The 26,417-nt window shown below is 37.6% G+C and overlaps 1 protein-coding gene across 5 annotated transcripts in view; it reads right to left on the bottom strand.

Moving 5' to 3' along the window:
- The window catches only part of SPAST (spastin), a 61,128-nt gene that overhangs the window by 6,410 nt on the left and 28,301 nt on the right, over positions 1-26,417 (bottom strand). For 4 of the 5 annotated variants that reach the window (XM_065890880.1, XM_065890884.1, XM_065890881.1 and 1 more), the window contains 11 exons: positions 23,587-23,774; positions 22,451-22,584; positions 22,077-22,170; positions 9,202-9,276; positions 7,718-7,789; positions 6,216-6,291; positions 5,877-5,968; positions 5,653-5,732; positions 3,539-3,581; positions 2,260-2,339; positions 422-492 (listed from right to left, as the gene is read on the bottom strand). In XM_065890880.1, the coding sequence (XP_065746952.1) occupies positions 422-492; positions 2,260-2,339; positions 3,539-3,581; positions 5,653-5,732; positions 5,877-5,968; positions 6,216-6,291; positions 7,718-7,789; positions 9,202-9,276; positions 22,077-22,170; positions 22,451-22,584; positions 23,587-23,774 (1,005 nt within the window). The remainder of the gene's footprint in view (positions 1-421; positions 493-2,259; positions 2,340-3,538; positions 3,582-5,652; positions 5,733-5,876; positions 5,969-6,215; positions 6,292-7,717; positions 7,790-9,201; positions 9,277-22,076; positions 22,171-22,450; positions 22,585-23,586; positions 23,775-26,417) is intronic. The other variant, XM_065890885.1, reaches the window with a different exon arrangement.

Below are 26,417 nucleotides of genomic sequence, written 5' to 3' on the forward strand. Positions count from 1 at the left end.
TTGAGTTTTCTGCTGCTAACCTACTATCAAGAAGCGAAACCTGCTGTCCAGAACAGGGGTCATGGTCCACTGATCCACGGACTGTCTTTGTATTGTCTGTGAGCTAAGAATGGTTTCACAGCTTTTTGTTGTTGTTGGAAAAAAAAAAAAGAGGAGGATGAGCAGGAGGAGGAGGAGGAGTCAGAAGAAGAGTGAGAAGAAGATGCAACAGAGCATATGCAGCCCATGAGTCTAAAACTATTTTCAGAAAGGTTTGTTGACCCTAAGTCTAGAAACTTTGTATCAAGTTTTAATCAAGTTTTCCACTGATATAGTTTTACTGCTTTCTTACTAATAAAAAATACCTCTCAATAGGGACTTCTTAAACTTCTGAAGTGGTCTAATAAACAGTTGTAAATGTTTCAAGCTTTTGTATTCCTACCTCGGATAGGACCCAGTGCTGCATCTTTTGCCAAAGCTGTTAGATCACTTCCTGAGTATCCATCGGTCATTCTGAGAATGGGAAAGAAGAAAGAGCAACTTATTTTCACCTTTGCAGATTTAAATCTCCACAGAATAAGAGTAAAACCTAGCTTGCCTTTGTTATCAAGCAGACAGCTATGTGATTTGATTTGAAGGGGAGAGGAAGGCCTACTTGCTAAAAACAAACAGCCGACTGGTTCCTTATAATGCCTCGAATTTTCATTATTAGAACCATTCCTTTAGATTAAAGTATACTATATCTCCAGGAGCCTCCATTAAATTGTAAATTTGTGCCCTGGAAAGGTAACATCTATAAGCCATTGCTGGCCAACTGACACATAACCACAATTACTTCTCTATAAGTTAATGAGTCTTTATCTTCACAAAGAGAACTGCCTTGATGAAATGAGGGCCAATCAAGGAAGATTTCTTTAAATGTAGGACAGACAGGGTGAAGGAAGGGTCTGGGATAGAAGACATTGGCAAAAGGAGGCACACCTGAATGGGATGCCACAGTGCAGATCCTGGGCAGCCAAGACACTATCAAAGGGAACTAAGAACTAGGGAGGCAAAGAGGAAGAGGAAAATAAAACAGGAAAAAAAGCATTTACTTATGATGTACTATGTTAAATAACTGCACAAACATTATTAGCAAAATATTTTATTGGAATTCAAAGAAGGATCTCAGTATTTCCAAGTACTGAATTTGTTATTTTTTCATAGGTATCTGGGAACTCAGAGTTTTTACCAACATAACTAGCTATTCACATTCTTGTTGAACATTTTAAATTACTTTATGAGATTTTTTTCAATGACTAAAATTCATGAGTGTATCTCCTATATTCAGTTTCTACTTAATACACCACTCATAAAAAAAAGCTGAAGAAGTCAAAGTTTAAAAAAATTATGTGGGGCTTCCCTGGTGGCGCAGTGGTTGAGAGTCTGCCTGCCAATGCAGGGGACACGGGTTCGTGCCCCGGTCCAGGAAGATCCCACATGCCGGAGCGGCTGGGCCCGTGAGCCATGGCTGCTGAGCCTGCGCGTCCGGAGCCTGTGTTCTGCAACGGGAGAGGCCACAGCAGTGAGGCCCGCGTACCGCAAAAAAAAAAGAAAAAAAAAAATTATGTGTAAGCAAAATAAGTTTAAGTGAAAATATGTGTTGGTGTAGGCAGATATGAGATGTTTTACATTTTAAAAATTACTTCAGGGCTTCCCTGGTGGCACAGTGGTTAAGAACCTGCCTGCCAATGCAGGGAACACAGGTTCGAGTGCTGGTCCAGGAAGATCCCACATGCCACGGGGCAACTAAGCCTGTGAGCCTCAACTACTGAGCCTGTACTCTAGAGCCCATGTTCCACAACTACTGAAGCCCACGCGCCTAGAGCCTGTGCTCTGCAACAAGAGAAGCCACTGCAATGAGAAGCCCACACACCACAACGAAGAATAGCCCCCGCTCACCAAAACTAGAGAAAGCCCAACACAGCCAAAAATAAATAAAATAAATTTATTAAAAATTACTTTAATACCACTTATAAGTTTTAATAAATTTATAAAAAGAATATATACTACCATCATTAGCTGTTTAGGTCATGTCTTCTAGAGGATCTAGAAACTAAAATTTAGACACCATATATATAAGAAAATGAGATGAAAGAAGGTAAAGGAAGTAGAGAATGAAACAATAAGAAGTTTTCTGATAGATAAATTACTCATTTCATTCATGAGCTTACTTTAAAGAAAACAAAAAGAATTCTTAAAAAAAAACAACTGCAAGATAGACTAAATCAAATTACTCACCTAGCAAGTTGTGCTAGTTCTTTTTGGGTCAATGGGCTTCCTTGTTTACATAATAGATTTTTTAATAAAAGTAGTCGTGTCTGAAAAGAAATATTAAAGAATTATCAGTCCTAAGAATTGGCTTAATAAAATATCCAGGATTTAGGAACTGAATTATCTTATACAAACCACTCTACCTCTTAGAGCCTCACACATATATCTGTTAAAATAACAATTTTTTGAGAGTTCCTGAAAGAGTTAAAAACAATCCAAATAAAACACTAAGAAAGTAGCTGCTGTTACTACCAAAGATGCTAAGGGTCTGAGCTAGACACCACAATTTAAAAAAAAAGTTTTATAGAGATATGAATTCATGTAACATGGAATCTCACCCTTCTGAAGTGTATAATTCAATGACTTTTAATAAGTTTAGAATTGTGCAACCATCACCATAATCCAATTTTAGAACATTTCTATCACCCCAAAAAGTTCACTTGTGCCTGTTTGCAGTTAATCCCGACTTCCACCCACAGCCTTACCTAATCACTATCTACTTTGTTTCCAGAAGTGAGCCTTTTCTAGACATTTCATAAAAATGGAATCATATGATAGGAAATCTTTTGTATCTGGCATCTTTATTTAGTATAATGTTTTTGAGGTTCATCCATATTATGGTATGTGTAAGTAGCTCATTCCTTTTATTCCAGTATTCCATTAAATGGATATACCACATTTGTATATCCTTTCACCAAGTGACGACTTTTTTTTTAAGGATTTTTAAAAATTTATTTATTTATTTATTTTTGGCTGTGTTGGGTCTTCATTGCTGCATGTGGGCCTTCTCTAGTTGCAGCAAGCAGGGGCTATTCTTTGTTGTGGTGTGTGGGCTTCTCATTGTGGTGGCTTCTCTTGTTGCGGAGCACGGGGTCTACTTAGTTGCTCTGCAGCATGTGGGATCTTCCCAGACCAGGGCTCGAACCTGTGTCCCCTTCACTGGCAGGTGGATTCAGGCCACCAGGGAAGCCTGAAGACTATTTTAGATTCTCTGTAGTTCTTGGCTATTATTTATAATGCTGTTATAAAAATTCTTGTACATGTCTGTGTAGACATATGTTTTCATTTCTCTTGGGTAGATTCTTGGGAATGAAATTTTGGGGTCTTACAGTAAGTTTTCTGTTTATCTTTTTAAGAAACCACCAAACGTTTCCAATGCAGCTGTACCATGCACTGGAAGACTTAATACTGTCAAGATGGTAGTTCTTGTTTCTGCCTTAAAAAAAATTCAAACACAGATACATACCTCCTCATTTGGCAAAGACACATATACCCGTTTGGTGAAACGCCTAAAAAAAGGATTCAAGCCATCTCAGAAATATAGTTTTGAATTTACAGATAATTCAGTTCAAGTAGCACATAACAAGAACAAAGCTTTAAATATAATGCTGAAGGCATTTGAATACATTTTAGTAGTTATCAGTATAAAAGTTACTCTTTTAAAATATTCTAGTTAAATATATAAAATAGATAACTAATAAGGACCTACTGCATAGCACAGGTAACACTACCCAATACTCTGTCATGACCTATATGGGAAAATAATCTAAAAAAGAGTGGATATATGTATAACTGATTCACTTTGCTATACACTTGAAACTAACACAAAATTGTAAATCAAATATACTCCAATAAAAAGTTAAAAAAAATTCTAGTTAATGTTTAAAAATCCTTAATTCAATATTGTCAGAATTAAATTAACCATTTATGTATTTGTATTTTTTTAACAGCAGTAACACTTTAAAACAAAATATCTGATATAAGAAGTTGAAGAAACAGATCTCTGCTGTCTTCTTGAAACTGAAAACAATTAAAACCAACAAGGACAACAGAAACAGAAATGTAAACTCCATCATCAACAAACTACGTAACATTTACAGAACTAAAATATATGAAGAAGGGCTGCCTAGGGCAGTGAAAATTACACTGACAAAGGTGAATACAGACAGCACCTGCCACTGCAAATTTTAGACATGGCTGTCAGAGCAGAATTTTCCAGAGGAAACAGAGAGCACACTCTGAGGGATAATAAAACTGACCTCCCCATATTTAAACAAACATGTGAGGACTGGCTCTGTAGATCATGTGACCCTAGTCAGTAGCAAGGGAATGGCAAGGAAGATGAGGCTGAACAAAGAAACTCAAAGATACATCATCTTTGTAAGACGACATCAATCAGTCTGGCAAGATGACAAACTGTTTTGCAATGACCAGTCTTTTTCAGTTGAAGAAGACTAAATCAACCCAATCGCTTATTTATATACACGTATACTTCTTTATCAGGTACGGCTTTGTTGTGAGTCAGGGAGACTGCCCACCAGTCCAGGGTATTCATAGGACAACTCAAGATACATGGTTGCTATCTTACTTTTCTAGCTCTTCTACAATATCCTTCCAAATTAGGTTTTCCAAGAAAACTCCCCTTATTCAAATAAAATTAATAAGCAAAAGAGACAAAAGCATAGGACTGATTTTAAAAAACAGTGCCAAAAAAGAGAGGGGAAAGAATACAGTAAACATAAAACAGATAAAATGAAGAACATGCACAAGAGGATTTTGCCATAAAGCAAATTAAAATAGTGACCAAATATCTTTCCAAGAAATAAAATAATTTGATGAAAAAAAAAGGCTCCTATGAAATAAGAGCTCAGTGAGATATAAAGGCTCAAGGAAATGACATACAAAGGCTCAAAGAAGTAGACAACAGAAGATGAAAAATGGGTTTGCAGAGATCAGGAAACCAATAAAAAAGAAAACAAAAACCACCACAGAAACAAAGGCTACAAAAGTAGTAGTAGGAGTATTAGAAAGGAGATTAGACACTAACTCTACTGGATTAACCCATAAATGTGAATAAAAGCAGGCTGGCTTCAGACTTTCACACTGCAACATCCAATCCTAGAAACAATGGGGCAATGTTATAAATTCCTCAGGAAAAGAACGGGAGATCCAAGAATTTTATGCTGAGCCAAACTATCCTCCCAGTAGAAAGGGAATAAATTTGATCAAACATAGGAGAAGGGAGCATATGGCTCCCACGAGCTGTGCTTTATCAGCTTCTCATGAAGCCCAGTAAAAGAGGGTAAAAGTCAGTTTTGGTGTTTTGATACTTTAATCCAACCCAGAAGAAATAAGTAATTTCCCTAAAACCATAAAGTTAAAAATAGTTTTCCTGATATCATGCTGGCCCTGTCCTCAAAATCTTCAGTTGGTAACAAGAGACCAGAAGATGGATATAGAGAGGAAAATAATGAATTTAGTCTTAAAATTGAGAGAGAAGGAAACAAGAAATACGTCAGATGAACACATGAGTAAATACATCTGTAATAAATGTGTGCGTTTCTACATAAATCTCCCTACCTGAGAACAGCCTCATCAAGCTCTTGTGGCCTGTTAGTTGCACCCATTACAAGCACTCTGTCATCTCCAGCAGATTGTACCTATAAGCCAAATTTTTTTTTTCAATACTTTTAGATAAATAACAAAGAAAAACATAATAAAGATATCTATTTCTAATTTGGGCCATTCAATAGGAAAATACCCTAAAATGCTACCACATTAAAAATATCATAATCAATACTTACACCATCAAATTCTATTAGAAATTCAGTTTTTAGACGTCTACTAGCATCGTGTTCTCCTTCTCTTCTTTCACACAAAAGGCTATCAACTTCATCTAGAGGAAATAAAAGGATCTCTAGTTTACCACTTAGGTTACTAATATAATGGGTCCTACTCAATTTATTAGACAGTTTTTAACTTTGTGCTTCTTTAAAACTTTTTACTTCTGCAACTATACTTCAATAAAAATAAATTAAAAAAAACCTTTTTACTTCTGAATAATCTTTCCCATCATATCCCTCACATTTGGAAAAGGGAATTTTACAAATGCTCAACTAAGTTGTTGGAAAACATGTTCTTACCTATAAAAATTATAGAAGGTTGAAGTTCTCGAGCCACAGCAAAAAGAGCTCTCACCAATTTCTCTCCTTCTCCCACCTAAAACAAGGCATTATACACTGTTATACCCATAAAATGCAAGATTATTCCAGCTTTTTAAATTTCACTATTAAAAGTCTAGAACCTAGGAAGTTAATTTCCTTTCTTTGCAACAACCAAAGATTTGGTTTAAGGAATGGGGGTGTTACTGAATTGTCCCTTATAATTTTAGAAAATAGACTACTTATTTATTATTTAAGACAGTCTGGTGAGTACTTTAAAAAATGATAAATATCTCTGTCTTGTTTCACTCTGCATTCCTAAGACTTGAGAATGGAATAGCTATTGGGATATAACTACTGAGAAAGAGGGAATACTAGAGAAGAGAGAGATGCGGCACGTATTCTTAAGCCCTAGGTTGCAGGGTATATTTATAGAAGCAGGTAAGTTGGAAAATGCTCTAAATAAAACTTGCTCTACTGAGAACACCGTGAAAACCCATTCTCACAATATCACTGTCAATAAATATCAAAGTATTTCTAGGAGGTCTATGAACACTCCTTAAGACATTCCCAGGGGCTGAAATACTATACTAAAGCCATTCTATGCACCAAAGCATCTAACGAAAGAGTCATGAGGTTTGTGGTAATCTACTGCAAAAACTATTTTGTTCTCTAGGTGGCATCTATTCTTTTTATTGAAAATTAAATAAAAGAAAAAAGGAAAGGCCCCAGAATTAGAATCTTCAAAACAAATATTCTCAGAGCCGGAAGGAATTGCAAGAGATCACCTCTTATGACATCAACACTTTATAAGTGAAGTAAATACAGTAAGACTTATTCATAACTGCTAACAAATCTTGTACATGAATTTGAAAGAAGATCTATGTATTTAATAAATAGAACCTGGTTTATATTTTTAAAAAATAAATGAAGTAAAGACTAAAGTGATACTTTCTTAAGGCCAGCTCGGCATGTAAAAGTTAGGGTGGAATCCCTACCTCCTAGCTTCCAAGACAGTGCTTTCTGTTATAGTATGTGCATAATATGGGTAAACCTACTTTCATAACAATTTTACTTATAAAATTTCACACAGGAAGCAAAATTTAACCAGGAAAAGTATCATTTTATAGTTATTTTTAATTACTTTACAAAATTGAGACTCCTGCCAATACCTGATCTTGGACTTCTAGCCTCCAAAATACAATAAAATAAATTTCTATTGTTCAAGCCAGCCAGTTTGTGGTACTTTAATACACAGCCCTAGCAAACAAATACAGTATTTAACAGAATAATTTCAATTTTAAAAGAGCCTAGCAAATGCACATAACTTTCTACTTTGAAGAGTGATATTCAGCATATCTAAATAATAGATATAAAACTCAAAGAAAAACATTTTGGTGTAATGTTCTTACCATTTATACTTAACACAGTAACGTTTAGACAGTAACTGAGAACATGACAATACTGGAAAAAAGAACACTCACGTATTTTGAAGTTAAACTTGCAGCACTTATATTAAAGAAGGTTGCACTAGATTCTGCAGCTACTGCTTTAGCCTTTAAAAATCACAAGGGTAAATACTGTATTAGTTCAACTGCTTTAAAAAGATAACCACATCTGATCAATTTAAGTTCTAGAAAAGATTTCCTAAAAATATAAGCCATGACACAATTCTCAACGTATGGCAATCAACGTGCTTTCTTCTCAGCAATGAGGAAAAGGTCTAGGAAGAGCTATGCTTCTTTCCACTCTCTTTTTCTCTAAGAGAGAAGTGACAGGGAGAGTTTAAAGAAAAAAAAAAAAAGAGGGTATTATTCTCTTCCTAGTTATAGAAGATAACTGCTCGGAGAAAGACAAACAGCTAACGGAAAAAGTTACTCTTTCCCTATTTATGTTTTCCCTCTAGGAGAGCTATGCAGGAGAAAGATATCCAAATCCTACCAAAAACTTTTGGCAAAAGGACACAGGAAAAATAAAATCTGTTGTATGTCAATTATGCCTCAATTAAAAAAAAAAGAAAGAAATCTGTATCATGCTGATTATTTAAATAAACCTGTTAACAATAGTAAAAAAAAAAATCAAAGATTAGGAAGATACTCAATATAGTAAGGTAAGCTCTTCTGCAGTAAAATTTTATTATTTAACTTGGGAAAATAATGAAAATTACACTATTAAATTTAGCCAGCCCCAAACTACTATGGAAGATAACGTATGTGGGTTTCCACCTACTTCGTCATTAAAAATTAGTTTAAAAATTGGGAGTTCCCTGGTGGTTCAGAGGTTAGGACTTGGCGTTTTCACTGCTGTGGCCCTGGGTTCAATCCCTGGCCAGGGAACTAAGATCCTGCAAGTCACGCAGTATGGCCATAAAAAAAGTATATTATAGCAAAGGCAAGTCATAAATAATAGACTCAGGGACAATGAAAAGTTTCTTTTTTCATATTATCTCCCAAATATCTCAATAGAACATGCAAATTTAAAAAGAATTCTTGGGGGGCTTCCCTGGTGGCGCAGTGGTTGAGATTCCACCTGCCGACGCAGGGGACATGGGTTCGTGCCCCGGTCTGGGAAGATCCCACATGCTGCGGAGTGGCTAGGCCCGTGAGCCATGGCCGCTGAGCCTGCGCGTCCGGAGCCTGTGCTCCGCAACAGGAGAGGCCACAACAGTGCGAGGCCCACGTACCGCAAAAAAAAAAAAAGAATTCTTGGGACTTCCCTGGTGGTCCAGTGGTTAAGACTCTGCAATCCCAATGCAAGGGGCCTGGATTCAATCCCTGGTCAGGGAACTAGATCCCACATGCATGCAGCAACTAAGAGTTCGCATGCCACAACTAAGGAGCCAGCGAGCTGTAACTAAGGAGCCCGCCTGCCACAACTAAGGAGCACACATGCTGCAACTAAGACCCTGCACAACCAAATAAATAAATATATATATTTTTTAAGTTTAAAAAATAAAAAGAATTCTTACCAGCATTGTTTTCCCATTTCCAGGTGGACCAAAGAGTAACAGTCCTCTGGCAGGAGCTCTAAGCCCTGTGAACAACTTAAAAATATACACTTTAGTTCACAACCATGATTCTGGAGACAATTTTTCCAGACATTTTAAGTATTATTTGTTATCTAAAAAGCACCATCTTTCAATAGCATCCTCCCTAAGAGAGCTGCCCAGAGCTCTAAAGAGAACACATAACCAATAAATTAGAATAATTATTAAAAACAGAAGAAAACAAAATGAATTAAAACCAAACCCTTATTGATCAAAATGAAAGCAGATTGGTTAAACAAGACATATTGAACATAGTATGCTTCTCTACTTCCTTTAGAAATCTCACTAAATAGTAAATGAATAAAAAAGATATAAATCTTCAAAACAAAACAAAAAATACAAAAGGAGACAACAGAGGACACAAATTTTTGTAGATGGAGAGCTGATAAAGTGTGGTAAATTATTTAAGGGAGTTGAAGGAGCTAAAACCTAAGTGCCAGCTTGTGAAGGGATACCTAGATACAAGGAGCAAGCTGATGTGAACAAAAAACCCTGGAACATCTCAGGAACCGGAGGCACCAGGTACCAGAGAAAGCAGCAGTAAGGTAGCTGGCCAAAAACAGCGGAACTGATTGAAAATCTGTATGAAGAACAATGGAACCCATGCTCTTGTCCCCACCAAGAGCACTCCGGCAAGTACTTCTCTTCCACAACCAAAGGAGGCAGACGTCTTATTATGTAGAGAAATTTAACCAGAGTCTCCAAACTCTGGGACACCAGGCATGGCAGGAATGAAGGGTGAAGCACCCGAATGATAACACTTTACTTAATAGTGAAAGTGTATGTACTTTTTTTTTTTTTTTTGCGCTATGCGGGCCTCTCACTGCTGTGGCCTCTCCCGTTGCGGAGCACAGGGTCCGGACGCGCAGGCTCAGCAGCCATGGGTCACGGGCCAGCCACTCCGCGGCATGTGGGATCTTCCCAGACTGGGGCACGAACCCGCGTCCCCTGCATCGGCAGGCGGACTCTCAACCACTGCGCCACCAGGGAAGCCCAGTGTATGTACTTTTAAGTTGAACCATATGAAGAGGTTGATATTCAACTTAAAGACGGAATATTTTTTTGAGTGGTTTTAGGTTTACAGAAAATTTAACGGAAAGTATAGAGAGTTTCCATATAACTCCTCACTTCCCCCATTTCCCCTATTATTAACATCTTGCATTAGTATAGTACATTTAATACAGCTGATGAATAGTGCTATGTTAATACAGCTGATGAATAGTGATATAATACTATTAACCTAAGTCCATATTTTACATTAGGGTTCACTATTTGTGTCACATATCCACCATTACAGTTTCAACCTAAATCTTGACATCTAATCAAATTATCAACAAGGGAAGACAGCAGATTAAATATATTTTCAGGTATGTGAAATCTCAAAATATTGTCTCACGTGACCCTTTCTCAGGAACTTACAGGAGGATGTATGCCATCAAAATGAGAAAATAAACCATGAAAGAGAAAATAAGGAATCCAAAAAACCCAGAGATCCATTAAAATAGAAAGACAAAGAAAAGTTCCATGATGATGGTGAAGCAAGATTACAGAACAGCTATGAAATAAGAACAACTGGTCGAATGGAACAGAAAAAGGTGGTTCCAGACAAAGGGATTCCAAGAAAAAAAACAACAACTAAGCTAATGAATTTTCAAATTGGTTTGACAATTGGTAAGATGAAAACTAAGCAAACAAAAAAGTAACACAATTATTTAGGGGGAAAAACAAAACCTATACAAGGGAAAAAAAAACACACTATCCTACTCAGCTTGGTACTTAACATTTACAAGAAATGAATATTGATTTAACCTCAGCAGTGATATACTACACTGGGAGGATGGGGTAGGGAATGTGTGATATAATGGAGCTAAGGGTTCATCAAATTAAAGATTCTACATGAAAAAAAAAAAGAATTGGCTTTATAAGATTATTACTTAAAGAGGTAAGTTCAAAAACTTTTAAAAAAGCAAACGTTCAAGCTAGTATAATGAAAGATAACATATTTAGAAATTCATGGAAATTTTACTAGTAGGTAGAACCTTTTAAAATTAGAGAACAGTCACATTCTTCTATAAAACAGAAAGAAAATGCTATTATTAAGCAGCAAGATAACAAAATAAACATAAGAGCTCTACAGATGAACCGGTTTGCAGGGCAGAAATTGAGACACAGATGTAGAGAACAAATGTATGGACACCAAGGGGGGGAAAGCGGCGGGGGGTGGGGGGGTGGGATGAATTGGGCGATTGGTACTGACATCTATACACTGATGTGTATAAAATGGATGACTAATAAGAACCTGCTGTATAAAAAAATAAATAAAATTAAATTCAAAAATTAAGAAAAAAACACAAGAGCTCAGAAAAATGCTGACAAATAAGCTGGACAGGATATGAAAGAGGTCTGTGAAATAGGACAGAAGAATATATACTTTGGTTGTAAAATTTTTGAGAAAAGTATGTAGACAGATCACTGTGATATACTTTGAAATGTACTGCTTTGGGGTCGGAAGGTACATTTTATTTTATATTCTTCTTACAGTTTTAACTTGTTTCAAAGATTAATATTTGTGATTTTTAAAAATTACTTTTAAAATATTTAAAACATAGTCCTATTTGATGGCAGGGAGATGGACAAGAGTTTTTTCAATGTCCTTTCCAAGTACATGACTTCATGAATGAACAAGGGTTAAAGTACTTGCTTTAGGTAATTCTGAGAAGAAATTAACTCAAGCATATATTTAAAATTTTTTTAATCTCTTTAAAGCCATTTTTAGTGTTCGGTGACTTAATTATGATTCTGTGTTTCTATGATGAAATAAAAATTCTAGCACACTAAAGAATGAATAAGTTCGTCATGATGCCTGTCATACCCATCTTTCCAATCTAGCCTAACAATGTCCCCACCGTGGTCCATGCAAGCGCCCCACTGTGGAGAATTATGAATAAAGCTGATTTGTTGCACAATGGAGATGCCTTATGAAATAAGTCTGACCCATTCACGGCTTACCACGATCCATTTTATGGGTCTACTGTGAAAAGCTGAGCTAGAACAATCATATTCCCTTTCTGCATTAGAATCTGAACTAGAATTATAAAAATGGTCCAGTTGGCAGGTGTGGAGACAGACACACAAATGGTCCAAACCCTGAGGTCTGGCTCTACCTCAAATGCTGTCCTTCCTCAAGTCCCACTTTAGTACATTTACTAAGGTTTCTGCCCCTCCCAAGGCTAGGTTACTCAACTTTGAAATTCCAGTTTTTTCTAACATTATGGCGCTACCATGGAAATATGCCAAAATGTAAAGTCATATACTGTTTGACCTCACTTTCCACTTTAGAAGTGTTCCCTAAAGTCATGGGTAGAGCAGAAGCTGAATGCCTTCTAGCACAGTCCAAATATTTACTTACTACCTCTATAATTTTAGATATATTTTTGTACCCTAAGAAGCATACCACTGAATAAATACTAAAATCCATACTTAAGAATTAGCTGGAGGCTCTTTGCTGGGACTAATGGCGGACTCCTGGAGGGCTCATGCCAAGGAGTACTTCCCAGAACTTCTGCTGCCAGTGTCCTTGTCTCCACGGTGAGCCACAGCCAACCCCTCCCCCGCCTCTGCAGGATACCCTCCAACACTAGCAGATACACCAGAAATACATCTACACGTGGAGCAACTCCTACAGAACACCAAGGGAACGCTGGCAGAAGACCTGAGACATCCCAAAAGGTAAGAAACTCCCCACGTATCTGGGTAGGGCAAAAGAAAAAAGAATAAACAGAGACAAAAGAATAGGGACGGGACCTGCACCAGTGGGAGGGAGCTGCGAAGGAGGAAAACTTTCCACACACTAGGAAGCCCCTTCGTGGGCGGAGACTGCGGGTGGCGGAGGGGGGAAGCTTCGGAGCCGCGGAGGGGAGCGCAGCAACAGGGGTGCGGCGGGAAAAGCGGAGAGATTCCCGCACAGAGGATCGGTGCCGACAGGCACTCACTGGCCCGAGAGGCTTGTCTGCTCACCCGCCGGGGCGGGCGGGGGTGGGAGCTGAGGCTCAGGCTTCGGCCGGAGCGCCGGGAGAGGACTGGGGTTAGCGGCATGAACACAGGCTGAAGGGGTTAGTGCACCACGGCTAGCCGGGAGGGAGTCCGGGGAAAAGTCAGGACCTGCCAAAGAGGCAAGACACTTTTGCTTCCCTCTTTCTTTCCTGGTGCGCGAGGAGAGGGGATTAAGAGCGCTGCTTAAAGGAGCCCCAAAGATGGGCGCGAGCCGCGGCTAACAGCGCAGACCCCAGAGACGGGCATGAGACGCTAAGGCTGCTGCTGCCGCCACCAAGAAGCCTGTGTGCGAGCACAGGTTACTATCCACACCCCGCTTCCGGGGAGCCTGTGCAGCCCGCCACTGCCAGGGTCCCGAGATCCAGAGACAACTTCCCCAGGAGAACGCACAGCGCGCCTCAGGCTGTTGCAACGTCCCACTGGCCTCTGCCGCCGCAGGCTCGCCCCGCATCCGCACTCCTCCCTCCCTCTAGCCTGAGGGAGCCAGAGTCCCCGAAGCAGCTGCTCCTTTAACCCCATCCTGTCTGAGCGAAGAACAGATGCCCTCCGGCGACCTACACGCAGAGGGAGGGCCAAAACCAAAGCTGAGCCCCTGGGAGCTGTGAGAACAAAGAAGAGAAAGGGAAATCTCTCCCAACAGCCTCAGAAGCAGCGGATTGAAGATCCGCAATCAACTTGATATACCCTGCATGTGTGGAATACATGAATAGACAACAAATCATCCCAAATTGAGGAGGTGGACTTTGAGAGCAACATTATTTTTTCCCCTTTTCCTCTTTTTGTGAGTGTGTATCTGTATGCTTCTGTGTGAGATTCTGTCTGTATAGCTTTGCTTTCACCATTGGTCCTAGGGTTCTATCCGTTCGGGGTTTTTTTGTTCGTTTTTTTTCTTTAAAAAAATTTTTTTTTGCTAAATAATTATTTTTTATTTTATCTTACTTTATTTAATTTTATCCCCTTCCTTCCTTCCTTTTCCTTTCTTTCCCTTCCTTCCTTCCTTCCTAGTTTCTTTCTTTCCCCCTTTCTTTCCTTTCTTTCTTTCCTTCCTTGTCTCTTTCTCTCTTTCTTTCTTTTCTTCTCCCTTTTATTCTGAGCCCAGTGGATGAAAGGATCTTGATGCTGCAGCCAGGAGTCAGTGCTGTGCCTCTGAGGTGGGAGAGCCAACTTCAGGACACTGGTCCACAAGAGACCTCTCAGCTTCACATAATATCTAACGGCGAAAATCTCCCAGAGATCTCCATCTCAACACCAGCACCCAGCTTCACTCAACGACCAGCAATCTACAGTGCTGGACATCCTATGCAAAACAACTAGCAAGACAGGAACACAACCTCAACCATTAACAGAGAGGCTGCCTAAAATCATAATAAGTTCACAGACACCCCAAAACACACCACCAGACGTGGACCTGCCCACCAGAAAGACAAGATCCAGCCTCATCCACAGGAACACAGGCACTAGTTCCCTCCACCAGGAAGCCTACACAACCCACTGAACCAACCTTAGCCTCTGGGGACAGACACCAAAAACAACAGGAACTACGAACATGCAGCCTGCAAAAAGGGGACCCCAAACACAGTAAGATAAGCAAAATGAGAAGACAGAAAAACACACAGCAGATGAAGGAGCAAGATAAAAACCCACCAGACCTGAAAAATGAAGAGGAAATAGGCAGTCTACCTGAAAAAGAATTGAGAATAATGATAGTAAAGATGATCCAAAATCTTGGACGCAGAATAGACAAAATGCAAGAAACATTTAACAAGGACCTAGAAGAACTAAAGATGAAACAAGCAACGATGAACAACACAATAAATGAAATTAAAAATACTCTAGATGGGACCAATAGCAGAATAACTGAGGCAGAAGAATGGATAAGTGACCTGGAAGATAAAATAGTGGAAATAACTACTGCAGAGCAGAATAAAGAAAAAGAATGAAAAGAACTGAGGACAGTCTCAGAGACCTCTGGGACAACGTTAAACGCACCAACATTCGAATTACAGGGGTACCAGAAGAAGAAGAAAAAAAGAAAGGGATGGAAAAAATATTTGAAGAGATTATAGTTGAAAACTTCCCTAATATGGAAAAGGAAATAGTTAATCAAGTCCAGGAAGCACAGAGAGTCCTATACAGGATAATTCCAAGGAGAAACACGCCAAGACACATATTAATCAAACTGTCAAAAACTAAATACAAAGAAAACATATTAAAAGCAGCAAGGGAAAAACAACAAATAACACACAAGGGAATCCCCACAAGGTTAACAGCTGATCTTTCAGCAGAAACTCTGCAAGCCAGAAGGGACAGGCAGGACATATTTAAAGTGATGAAGGAGGAAAACCTACAACCAATATTACCCAGCAAGGATCTCCTTCAGATGATGGAGAAATTAAAACCTTTACAGACAAGCAAAAGCTGAGAGAGTTCAGCACCACCAAACCAGCTTTACAACAAATGCTAAAGGAACTTCTCTAGGCAAGAAACACAAGAGAAGGACAAGACCTACAATAATGAACCCAAAACAATTAAGAAAATGGGAATAGGAACATACATATTGATAATTACCTTAAATGTAAATGGATTCAATGCTACCACCAAAAGACACAGACTGGCTAAATGGATACAAAAACAAGAACCATATATATGCTGTCTACAAGAGACCCACTTCAGACCTAGAGACACATAGAGACTGAAAGTAAGGGTATGGAAAAACATATTCCATGCAAATGGAAACGAAAAGACAGCTGGAGTAGCAATTCTCATATCAGACAAAGTAGACTTTAAAATAAAGACTATTAGAAGTGACAAAGAAGGACACTACATAATGATCAAGGGATCAATCCAAGAAGAAGATATAACAATTGTAAATACTTATGCACCCAACATAGGAGCACCTCAATACATAAGGCAAATACAACAGCCATAAAAGGGGAAATCGACAGTAACACATTCATAGCAGGGGACTTTAACACCCCACTTTCACCAATGGACAGATCATCCAAAATGAAAATAAATAAGGAAACACAAGCTTTAAATGATACGTTAAACAAGATGGACTTAATTGATATTTATAGGACATTCCATCCAAAAACAACAGAATACACATTTTTCTCAAGCGCTCATGGAACATTCTCCAGGATAGATCATATTCTGGGTCACAGATCAAGGCTTGGTAAATTTAAGAAAACTGAAATTGTATCAAGTATCTTTTCCGACCACAATGCTATGAGACTAGATATCAATTACATGAAAATATCTGTAAAAAATACAAACACATGGAGGCTAAACAATACACTACTTATTAACGAAGTGATCACTGAAGAAATCAAAGAGGAAATCAGAAAATACCTAGAAAGAAATGACAATGGAGACACAACAACCCAAAACCTATGGGATGCAGCAAAAGCAGTTCTAAGAGACACGTTTATAGCAATACAATCCTACCTTAAGAAACAGGAAACATCTCGAATAAACAACCTAACCTTGCACCTAAAGCAATTAGAGAAAGAAGAACAAAAAAACCCCAAAGTTAGCAGAAGGAAAGAAATCATAAAGATCAGATCAGAAATAAATGAAAAAGAAATGAAGGAAACGATAGCAAAGATCAATAAAACTAAAAGCTGGTTCTTTGAGAAGATAAACAAAATTGATAAACCATTAGCCAGACTCATCAAGAAAAAAAGGGAGAAGACTCAAATCAATAGAATTAGAAATGAAAAAGGAGAAGTAACAACTGACACTGCAGAAATACAAAAGTTCATGAGAGATTACTACAAGCAACTCTATGCCAATAAAATGGACAACCTAGAAGAAATGGACAAATTCTTAGAAATGCACAACCTGCCACGACTGAATCAGGAAGAAATAGAAAATATCAGCAGGCCAATCACAAGGACTGAAATTGAAACTGTGACTAAAAATCTTCCAAGAAAGAAAAGCCCAGGACCAGATGGCTTCACAGGCGAATTCTATCAAACACTTAGAGAAGAACTAACACCTATCCTTCTCAAACTCTTGCAAAATATAGCAGAGGGAGGAACACTCCCAAACTCATTCTACGAGGCCACCATCACCCTGATACCGAAAGCAGACAAAGATGCCACAGAGAGAGAAAAGTACAGGCCAATATCACTGATGAACATAGATGCAAAAATCCTCAACAAAATACTGGCAAACAGAATCCAAAAGCACATTAAAAGTATTATACACCATGATCAAGTGGGGTTTATTCCAGGAATGCAAGGATTCTTCAATATATGCAAACCAATCAATGTGATAAACCATATTAACAAATTGAAGGAGAAAAACCATATGATCATCTCAATAGATACAGAGAAAGCTTTTGACAAAATTCAACACCCATTTATGATAAAAAACCCTGCAGAAAGTAGGCATAGAGGGAACTTTCCTCAACATAATAAAGGCCATATATGACAAACCCACAGCCAATATCGTCCTCAATGGTGAAAAACTGAAAGCATTTCCACTAAGATCAAGAACAAGACAAGGTTGCCCTCTCTCACTGCTGTTATTCAACATACTTTTGGAAGTTTTAGCCACAGCAATCAGAGAAGAAAAGGAATCCAAATCGGAAAAGAAGAAGTAAAGCTGTCACTGTTTGCAGATGACATGATACTATACATAGAGATTCCTAAAGATGCTACCAGAAAACTACTAGAGCTAATCAATGAATTTGGTAAAGTTGCAGGATACAAAATTAATGCACAGAAATCTCTTGCATTCCTATACACTAATGATGAAAAATCTGAAAGTGAAATCAAGAAAACACTCCCATTTACCACTGCAACGAAAAGAATAAAATATCTAGGAATAAACCTACCTAAGGAGACAAAAGACCTGTATGCAGAAAATTATAAGACACTGATGCAAGAAATTAAAGATGATACAAATACATGGAGAGATATACCATGTCCTTGGATTGGAAGAATCAACATTGTGAAAATGACTCTACGACCCAAAGCAATCTACAGATTCAATGCAATCCCTATCAAACTACCACTGGCATTTTTCACAGAAGTAGAACAAAAAATTTCACAATTTGTATGGAAACACAAAGGACCTCGAATAGCCAAAGCAATCTTGAGAACAAAAAATGGAGCTGGAGGAAACAGGCTCCCTGACTTCAGACTATACTACAAAGCTACAGTAATCAAGACAGTATGGTACTGGTACAAAAACAGAAAGATAGGGCTTTCCTGGTGGCGCAGTGGTTGTGAGTCCACCTGCCAATGCAGGGAACACGGGTTTGTGCCCCGGTCCGGGAGGATCCCACATGCCGCAGAGTGGCTGGGCCCGTGAGCCTGGCCGCTGAACCTGCGCGTCCGGAGCCTGTGCTCTGCAACGGGAGAGGCCACAACAGTGAGAGGCCCGCGTACCGCAAAAAAAAAAAACCAAAAAACAGAAAGATAGATCAATGGAACAGGATAGAAAGCTCAGAGATAAAGCAACGCACATATGGTCACCTTATCTTTGATAAAGGAGGCAGGAATGTACAGTGGAGAAAGGACAGCCTCTTCAATAAGTGGTCCTGTGAAAACTGGACAGGTACATGTAAAAGTATGAGATTAGATCACTCCCTAACACCATACACAAAAATAAGCTCAAAATGGATTAAAGACCTAAATGTAAGGCCAGAAACTATCAAACTCTTAGAGGAAAACACAGGCAGAACACTCTATGACATAAATCACAGCAAGATCCTTTCTGACCCACCTCCTAGAGTAATGGAAATAAAAACAAAAATAAACAAATGGGACCTAATGAAACTTCAAAGCTTTTGCACAGCAAAGGAAACCATAAACAAGACCAAAAGACAACCCTCAGAATGGGAGAAAATATTTGCAAATGAAGCAAATGACAAAGGATTAATCTCTAAAATTTACAAGCAGCTCATGCAGATCAATAACAAGAAAACAAACAACCCAATCCAAAAATGGGCAGAAGACCTAAATAGACATTTCTCCAAAGAAGTTATACAGACTGCCAACAAACACATGAAAGAATGCTCAACATCATTAATCATTAGAGAAATGGAAATCAAAACTACAATGAGATATCATCTCCCACCAGTCAGAATGGCCATCATCAAAAAATCTAGAAGCAATAAATGCTGGAGAGGGTGTGGAGAAAAGGGAACACTCTTGCACTGCTGGTGGGAATGTGAATTGGTACAGCCACTATGGAGAACAGTATGGACGTGCCTTAAAAAACTACAAATAGAACTACCATATGACCCAGCAATCCCACTACTGGGCATATACCCTGAGAAAACCAAAAAAGTCATGTACCAAAATGTTCATTGCAACTCTATTTACAATAGCCAGGAGATGGAAACAACCTAAGTGTCCATCATTGGATGAATGGATAAAGATGTGGCACATATATACAATGGAATATTACTGAGCCATAAAGAGAAACGAAATTGAGCTATTTGTAATGAGGTGGATGGACCCAGAGTCTGTCATACAGAGTGAAGTAAGTCAGAAAGAGAAAGACAAATACCGTATGCTAACACACATATATGGAGTTTAAAAAAAAAAAAAAAGTCATGAACAACCTAGGGGTAAGACAGGAATAAAGACACAGACCTACTAGAGAATGGACTTGAGGATATGGGGAGGGGGAAGGGTAAGCTGTGACAAAGCGAGAGAGTGGCATGGACATACATACACTACCAAACGTAAAACAGATAGCTAGTGGGAAGCAGCCGCATAGCACAGGGAGATCAGTTCGGTACTTTGTGACCACCTGGAGAGATGGGATAGGGAGGGTGGGAGGGAGGGAGACGCAAGAGGGAAGAGATATGGGAACATATGTATATGTATAACTGATTCACTTTGTTATAAAGCAGAAACTAACACACCATTGTAAAGCAATTATATTCCAATAAAGATGTAAAAAAAATTACTATTAAATTACACATACAGTAAAAACAAAAAACAAGAAGTAGTTGGCAGTTATAGCCTTGAGGCAGCAGTCTAATGTTAGGAATCTTATTTATTTCATTTTCTAGAACCACCACTTAACTACAATCTTGAGCAAGAAATTTGGATTTCAGGATTAGTTTCTTTATCCACAAATGGACTAGATGACTGCTAAGATCCTTTTCAGGTCTACAATTATATGAGTTCTTTCAACAAGCATTGTTTTTTCAATACTCACTCTGCTACATTTACTACTCTTACATACCTCCAGGCAAAAAGTAAGCCGAAATACAAGCTATAATATGTTTCCTCAAAGTGTGGCCTGAGGTTGTACAAGAGATAAATTTGGTTCATATAAGGACAGATGCCTTCTATTTTAATAATTCTCTATTTTATTGTGTATTAAGAGAATTTCAATTAGTATATTAAACCAGTGATTTCATGCACACTGCTTCTTAGAGTGGGCAAGAAGGAAAAATAAAGTGGACTCAAAAAATAGCAAGTTTCAGTATAGTTGGTACTCACAAGTTATAAACACCATGAAAGTAGTAGGAGAGTGACATATACTATAGAAAAATAGAGCCACACAACAAATTCATTTAAAAGCATATTCATCACAATGTGCCATATAACATCTATTTTCACGAGATTTTGTAAATGAGTCAATTAAGACTTGAAAGTTCTAGGAGAAGAGAAATAACTAATCCAGGCTGGATCCTCATTTATTTTTTGCAATATTTTCAGAACAGCATCAAATATGCAATCTGTGAATTGTGAGAATCCAAAATAATGCTAATTGGGAGATTAGGTTTCACATAAATACACTACCATGTGTAAAACAGATAGCTAGTGGGAACCTGCGGTATAGCACAGGGAGCTCAGCTTGGTGCTCTGTTACAACCTAGATGGGTGGGATGGGAGGGGATGGGAAGGGATGGGAGGGAGGCCCAAGAGGGAGAGGATATATGTACACATATGGCTGATTTACTTCATTGTACAGCAGAAACTAACACAAGATTGTAAAGCAATTATACTCCAATAAAAAAAGAATGAAGCACTGAAAAAAGAAAAACAATGCTATGTGTGGAAAATTAAATATTTATTATCAATTGCAAGATTACCTAACTTCCTTAGTGAGTTTAAAAATAAGGGATGAAAGGTGAGATCCCTACCCATCATTCACCAGCTCTCCACTTACTTTGATGACTTAATATCTTGAAAATAATTCTTTATTTATTATTTATTTATTTATTTATTTATTTATTTATTTACGGCTGCATTGGGTCTTCATTGCTGCGCGTGGGCTTTCTGTAGTTTCGGTGAGCAGGGGCTGCTCTTTGTTTTGGTGCGCACGCTTCTCATTGCAGTAGCTTTTCTTGTTGCGAAGCATGGGCTCTAGAGTGCAGGCTCAGTAGTTGTGGCACACAGGCTTAGTGGCTCCGTGGCATGTGGGAATCTTCCCACATCAGGGATCGAACCCATGTCCCCTGCATTGGCAGGCGGATTCTTTCTTAACTTTAAATCTCTCTTACCTTGATATAAAAATTATTTCCTGTTACCTACTTTTCCTATAAATTTAATTAAAAATGGATTGGGAATTAGGAACCATTATATTTATTCTCCTCTCCAGTATAAATAACTAGTCAACATCAACTGCTAATGTTTTTTTCCTTTAAAAGACATCTAACCTACTGTTATATGAACTAATCATTCTAGTATAGCTCAAACAGTTCTTTACTGTACTATGGATTCAGTAATGGATGATGCTATAGGAAAATGATAATATAAAATCCTTACCTCAGGCCTCAGAGAAGGAAGAATAACAATTTCTTGCAATGCTTGTTTTGCCAACTCTTGACCAGCTATATCATCAAATTTAACAGCTGTTCCACTAAGAAACATAATTTCAGTTAGTTCCATAACAGAAATATACTTCAGTTATTATAATATTAAGTCTAAGCTCTGTGTAACATAGCCATTTTTATGTTAACTGTGAAACTATAGTTATATCAGTAAAGCAATGGTTTTCTACATTTACACTAATTGAAAACCATCATAAAAATTACATATGTAAATTAGACAAGGTATATATTATCCATTTCACTCATGATATATTTCATAAATAAAAAACTTTTAAAACCCCATAAAACACTTTAGATGACAAAACTTACTTGTCCACAATTTCGTTCATTATAAGGTTAGCAAGGTTGCTGTCCACATTCCTAAAGTTCTTCAAGTCTTTCTTTTTACGAGCAGCAGTTGTAGGGGTAGAAGGTTTATTTGTTCTATTTGTTTTTGGTGTACTCTTGAAGGACACAAAATTTTAATGTGAAAACACAACATAATGTTTGCACTTTTCACATGTGAGTCAACCTTAATGTTCACAGAATTAAAGGCTTAAAAGTAGCAAAAAATGGATATAAAAATCCAAAAATTGTATATTTACTCCAAGATAAAATGGCATTACCTATAGAACTACATTTGGCATGAAGTGGGTTTATAGAAGATTTTATCCAGAGAGATTCAGTTACTATAAAATAAAAAGGCTGTATCACAATGCAGTCATACAATTTTGATCCTTGTTAGAATTGTAACAAAACTCTATGTATGTTTAATGTTATAAAACATTTATGTAGATTTAAATAATTAAAAGAATAACAAATTTTAAATGAACTATAGGGAATTCCCTGGTGGTCCAGTGGTTAGGACTCGGCGCTTTCACTGCCAAGGACTCGGATTCAATCCCTGGTCAGGGAACTAAGATACCACAAGCTGCACCATGCGGCCTAATAAATAAATTAATTTTTTAAAAAAAGAATTATACAGTATTATATAAAACAGATTGGATAGGCTTCCCTGGTGGCGCAGTGGTTGAGAGTCCGCCTGCCGATGTAGGGGACACGGGTTTGTGCCCTGGTCCGGGAAGATCCCACATGCCGCGGAGCGGCTGGGCCCGTGAGCCATGGTCACTGAGCCTGCGCGTCCGGAGCCTGTGCTCCACAATGGGAGAGGCCACAACAGTGAGAGGCCCGCGTACCGCAAAAATAAATAAATAATAGAGAAAAGAAGAGGTTTGCTTTTTAGTAGCAAGTTGCCGCTACTACTTAAGAGTCTTAAAAATCTAAAAAAAAAAAAAAAAAAAAAAAAAATCTAAATTAAAAAAAAGAAAAATTTCATTCAATGTTGTAGAAACTTATCGATTCTCTAAGGTATTATAAAGTACTTGTAATAAACTTAAGCAAGCATATCATGTTCAAAATTTTCTATTTGCAACAGCATAGCAATTAAAGTTACTGTCTCCAAATACCTTATGAGTGGCAGTTGCAGGACCAGGTCCCTGTCTCACTCCAGAAACCATGGATAAACCACTGCAGCTAGGTGCTCTGTGGTGGCCTGAAAGACCTGTGGATCCAGTTTTCATAACTGTTTTTGAACGAGGCAGTGAATTACTAGTGTGTGTTAAGGGATCTTTTCTTTTCGGAACAGCTCCACTTTCTAGCAAGGAAAAAAATAAAATCATCATGGTTAGAAAATTGTGGCTAAACATTATAAAAAGTAATATAAAGACCAGTACAAATTTGTAAAACTAATAATTTTTTTTTTACTTCAACAATATTTCAAAATAAGATTTCAATCAGAATATATACTAGGGTGTGCATAAGGGTTATTACTGGGTGTGGGCAAGATTATGGGTTATTTAGCTTTTTCCTTTTCCTGATGTATATTATAATTTTCTTATAAGGAATATGTATTTGCTATAAAAAGAAATAACTTTATTTGTGGGGACAGAAGGAGGATATAAAAAAGGTACCAAGCAATAAAGCTGCCAAAATGTTTTTTTATTTTATTTTTTCTTTGTTTAAAAGCTGCCAGGGCTTCCCTGGTGGCGCAGTGGTTGAGAGTCTGCCTGCCAATGCAGGGGACACGGGTTTGTGCCCCGGTCCGGGAAGATCCCACATGCCGCGGAGCGGCTAGGCCCGTGAGCCATGGCCGCTAAGCCTGTGCGTCCGGAGCCTGTGCTCCGCAACGGGAGAGGCCACAACAGTGAGAAGCCCGTGTACTGCAAAAAAAAAAAAAAAATCTTCCAAAAATTAAACAAACAAAATGTAGTAAAGGCATTAGGGATAGGTTGTATGGAGAAAAAACAAATAGCATTTCGTTCCAAACTTTTAATACTACAAAATAGAATGAAAGTCCAGTCTGTGCCACCAAGTTTTAAAAAATAATTTTAATTTGAAGGGTATAAAGATATGGTTAAATCGCCAAGTATTTTTACCCTCTATGCAAATAAACACATATAGGACACTTTCAATTAAATCTAAAAGGTTACCTGACCTAGCTACTGTGCTCTTCTACATAAATTACAGACTTCTGAATGTTCAAATCTCACTGCTTCTAAATAATATTTTCATATACTATATAACATCAGAGTTTATGAATAACAATGTTCACTGTGAAGACAGATGTTAAATCAGTCAGCAAATTAGAGTAGTCTAGAGAAAAGACTAGCTTAAAGACAAAAGCCTTATTGTTGCTCTTGTCATCAAATCCCTTAATATGGCTTATGGAAACAAAAGAAGGGAACTTAAGAGTACAGTAAATTAGGGACTTCCCTGGCGGTCCAGTGGTTAAGACTCTGTGCTCCCAGTGCAGGGGGAGCAGATTAGATCCTGGTCAGGGAATTATGATCCAAGGGTTCTTTTCTAGTAAACAAATGCAAAGTTCTGTACCGTATGTTCAAGGAACTAATATAATGACCATATAGGAAGAAGCAGGAAAGCAATCCAGAAAAGGGAATGACAATAAGGAAAAGCCAAGGTGTGAATAAAAGCAAGGTCTGTCTAGGGTGATGATAAGTATCATGCATTTCAGAGGGGAAAAAAGGAGACTGGAGAAGAATTTCTTCAAACAGAAAATATATAGTCCTAAAAAAAAAAGAAAATATATAGTCCTAAGATTACAAATGGATAGAAATTTTCATAAGGAATTGTGAGAATGACAGCAGACTTTTCATAAAAATAACAAAGGTCGTAGACAACGGAGTATGCTCAAAATGCTGAAGGAAAAAACAATGTTAACTTTCATTTATTCTATATTCAGGTGACCAGTCACGTAAGAATGAGAGTATTTTCAGACACTAGAAAGGCTGAGAGAGTTTACTATCTACAACCCTCATTAAAAGAAATACTAAAGGAGGTCTTTTAGTTAAAAAGCAAATTAAACACAGAAAGAAGTAAAAAACTGTAACATGAAGCTAAAGAGCAAGACAAAAATCAGACAACCTGGGGGGAGGAAAACCCCAAAAGGGAAAATAATTAAAATATATTATTTGTCTTTGGGTAAACAATATTTACTAAGTTTCTAATAATATGAAATATAATTTTTCAATATAACTAAAAACAGTGATATATATATACATATATATGTACATATATACAAACACACACGGAATGAAGGATATTGGTGGCATAAGAGAATTAAACCTTCTTCTACCTGAAAAAGAAGTCAATACATATCAAAAACTCATAAATCAGGAATAGCAATAAAAGCATAATATTTGAAAGTATAATGAGCATGAGAAAAAATAGCAAAGAGTTAAATATTGTATGAGGAGCCAAACTAGGGGTGCAGGTAAGAAAGGGAGATATAACAGGTGGGAAGGGGAATATTATTTCTCTTTATAAACCTTTTCAGTATTTTTAAATCAACATTTTAGGGTATAATCTATATATAATATTTTGCATGCATTTAAAATGTATAATATATTGGCAAAATAGCCACTAAAATCAAGATACAAAATGTTTCCCTCATAGCCAAAAGTTTCCTTGTATCCATTTGCATTCCATTCCTCTTACTGCCCCTAGCCCTAAGCAATGACTAATCTGCTTTCTGAATATTGGAGTCATCTGATTTAGCAATTTCTATTGATCTAAGTTCAAGGTCACTGAATCTTTCATTTGACATCTCCAATCTGCTGTTGAGGCTATCTAGCAATTTTTTTCACCAACTGTACTTTTCAACTTTAAAACTTCCAATATTTTTATTGTTTAGTTTATATTCTCTGTTAAGATTGCAGGTTTGTTAACAGATGCCATATTTTCTTTTAATTCTTTGAACATATTTATAATGGTTGCTTTG

This window comes from Phocoena phocoena, chromosome 14, assembly GCF_963924675.1.
Source record: "Phocoena phocoena chromosome 14, mPhoPho1.1, whole genome shotgun sequence".
Lineage (NCBI taxonomy): Eukaryota > Metazoa > Chordata > Mammalia > Artiodactyla > Phocoenidae > Phocoena > Phocoena phocoena.